The following is a 2,406-nucleotide window of genomic DNA, read 5'->3' as shown; positions in this document are numbered from 1 at the left end:
ACACTAGAAAAATGGGTCAAGGAAGAACAGGAACTCAAGGTAGATAATGGGGAAGAAATAGATAATGGGTTTGAGTCTGATGGGAATAATGATGAAGTAAAAGCTTACATCTTCGATGAAAATGGCAATCTAAAAGCTGAAGTAGAAGTAGCAGAAGTAGAATCAGTACTGCAAAACTTTAGAGAGGAGGAAATAATGAATGAAGGGGGTAGAAATAGTAACGAGGTGAAAGAATCTAGTAGCTGTGTAAACGTGCCACAAATGGTTGAAGGTGACGACATTCTTATGAACAGCAATATTGCGCAGGGACGCAGTTGCTCAGAGGTAGAGGATAGTTTGGCTGATGTGCAGCAAACAAAAGTAGAAAAAGTCGTCAGATGCTTCGATTTAAAGTTAGTGGACAGATTAGAGAAAGCAGCTAAGATTATAGAGCATGATGAGCCCCAGGATGTAAATGTAAATGTAATTGCAACTGATCAGAATTACTTTAGCTGGAAGAACATAGAACGAGATTTATTAGACGAGGTGTGTGAGCAACCTGTTCAATGTAAAATAACTCACCCTGTTATCAAAGTAAACATATCAGGAGTCACTGTGCGTTGTCTGCTTGACAGTGGCAGTGAAGCAAGTGCTTTATCACAAACATTTTTTGACACCATACCCAATAAAGAGAAGTTAACAGTTATGAAAGTAAGTGGCTTAAAGATTATAGGTGCTACTGGAAAAGTCTCTAGACCAGTTCAACACGAAGCTTTGATACCCATTGGTATAAATGACGTAGTAATAGATCATCCTTGTTTGATTGTGCTAGGCTTAAGTGTTGATATGTTGATTGGTACTGATTTCTTATCAAAGTACCAGGGAAAGATCAATTTTGATCAGAACAACTTAATTTTAACTTTACCTGACTCTAAAGTGATAAGAGAGTCTTTTATAGGAAGTCATATAGGCGGTAGTAATGAAACTTGGGAACTGCCTATTAGAGTAATAAAGAATAAAGGATACTTGCAGGAAAATTTGGTTTTCAGTGAGAATGAGGAAAGTGCTAAGGTTGAAGAGAGACACATCCTAAAGGAAATAGAGGAAAAGGTACAATCAACAAAGCAAATTGCTGACGAACAAAGATCAGAGTTAAAGAGTGTGTTAACTAAGCATAGTAATGTATTCTCAGACGCACCTGGTGAGGTTAAAGGTTATGAATGCCATTTGAATATCAAGCCTGGGAAGGTATTTTTTAAGAAGCCTTATCCACTACATGATGCAAGGGCTTCCCCCACTAGTTTTAAAATTGGTGAGCTAGTGCTGGTCAAAACAAAAGAAAAATCAAAGAAAATTTCTGCAGAAACTAAAAAGTTTATGCATGTATATCATGGACCATTTAGAATAGTAAGTAAACCTCATGCAAATGCCTATCGTTTGGAATATCCAAAGAGTAAGAGAGAACTAGGTCTAAGAAATATTGTGGATCTAAAGGAATTTAAAATTAACAGTAATTAATTACTGTAGGGAGTCTGCCACTCTTTGGCGGATACACGGTTTGGCGTACCGTGCAGTCCCAGCTGGGTGAAACTTTATTTCCTTTTCAAGTTTCATTCCCTTCTTCTGGTCTATCATAACAGGTAAGAATCACATATGTCTTCATGTTGTATATATGCTATTAGGTTTTAAGTATTCTTAGTAAGGATCTACCTAGTGAATGGCAAAACAAAAGTCTGAGTACCAATAAGAGGCAAACATGGCTAAAATAAATAAATTAAAATATTTCATGTAATTGTAAAGGGTTAGAAACTACAACTAAGAGAGACACTTTGCAGTATACGAAGTACGGTATGAATATGAATAATCCATGAGATTATGCAGAAGGTAGTATGTTGCTAGAAATAAGGTTGTCTGAAGGAAAACAGCGTAAGAAGGTAATGCTCATAGAGGCAAGCAATGGCGTTTTAGAATTAAATAAATGGAGATGTGTGGAAGTGGTGTGAGGATCGCACCAAATATATAGAAACAGGACGTCAATAGGCTGACAAAAGGAAAAGGGAGAAAGAAGTGGAGAAATGAAGTATTTTGAATCTGGAAGAAAAGGGAGAAAATGAATAAGGTGAAGAAGTGAAGTAAGTAAATTGAAGTAAATGATTTAGGATTAAAGAATAATTCCCTCACGCCTCGTGAAATGGTGAAAAACGCTAAATCTTGCTTGAGGCAAATAAATAGTTAAACAGACAACAGAAACACACAAATATTGGAAAATGCAGAAATTTGGAATCGGTATACTGAAAATAACTAATTTCTTTAGTAATTCATACAATAAAGCAAAGTGCTGGTCAGCAAATGACTTCTTTGATGAACTAATCCATACGATAATTAAGCCAGAGTACATTAAAACTAAAAGGTTACTCAATTTTCTAA

The 2,406-nt window shown here is 35.9% G+C and overlaps 1 protein-coding gene across 1 annotated transcript; it reads left to right on the top strand.

Annotated features, from left to right (window-relative positions):
- The first annotated feature begins 213 nt into the window (after positions 1–213).
- Positions 214–2,081, top strand: LOC126272736 (uncharacterized). Its single transcript, XM_049975791.1, has 2 exons — positions 214–1,089; positions 1,474–2,081. Exons 1-2 carry the CDS (start codon positions 262–264, stop codon positions 1,495–1,497), a joined length of 852 nt encoding a protein of 283 aa, XP_049831748.1. The 5' UTR covers positions 214–261; the 3' UTR covers positions 1,498–2,081.
- The last annotated feature ends 325 nt before the right edge of the window (positions 2,082–2,406 follow it).

Source organism: Schistocerca gregaria, chromosome 5, assembly GCF_023897955.1.
Source record: "Schistocerca gregaria isolate iqSchGreg1 chromosome 5, iqSchGreg1.2, whole genome shotgun sequence".
In the NCBI taxonomy this organism is placed as follows: domain Eukaryota; kingdom Metazoa; phylum Arthropoda; class Insecta; order Orthoptera; family Acrididae; genus Schistocerca; species Schistocerca gregaria.
This window is presented reverse-complemented; position numbering and strand designations above follow the sequence as displayed.

Bases quoted from the DNA above. Each gene is read 5' to 3' on its own strand.
- LOC126272736 (XM_049975791.1), top strand. From the start codon at position 262: ATGGTTGAAGGTGACGACATTCTTATGAACAGCAATATTGCGCAGGGA. The intron at 1,090-1,473 runs GTACAATCAACA...GTGGATCTAAAG, and splicing joins TAAAGGAAATAGAGGAAAAG to GAATTTAAAATTAACAGTAA.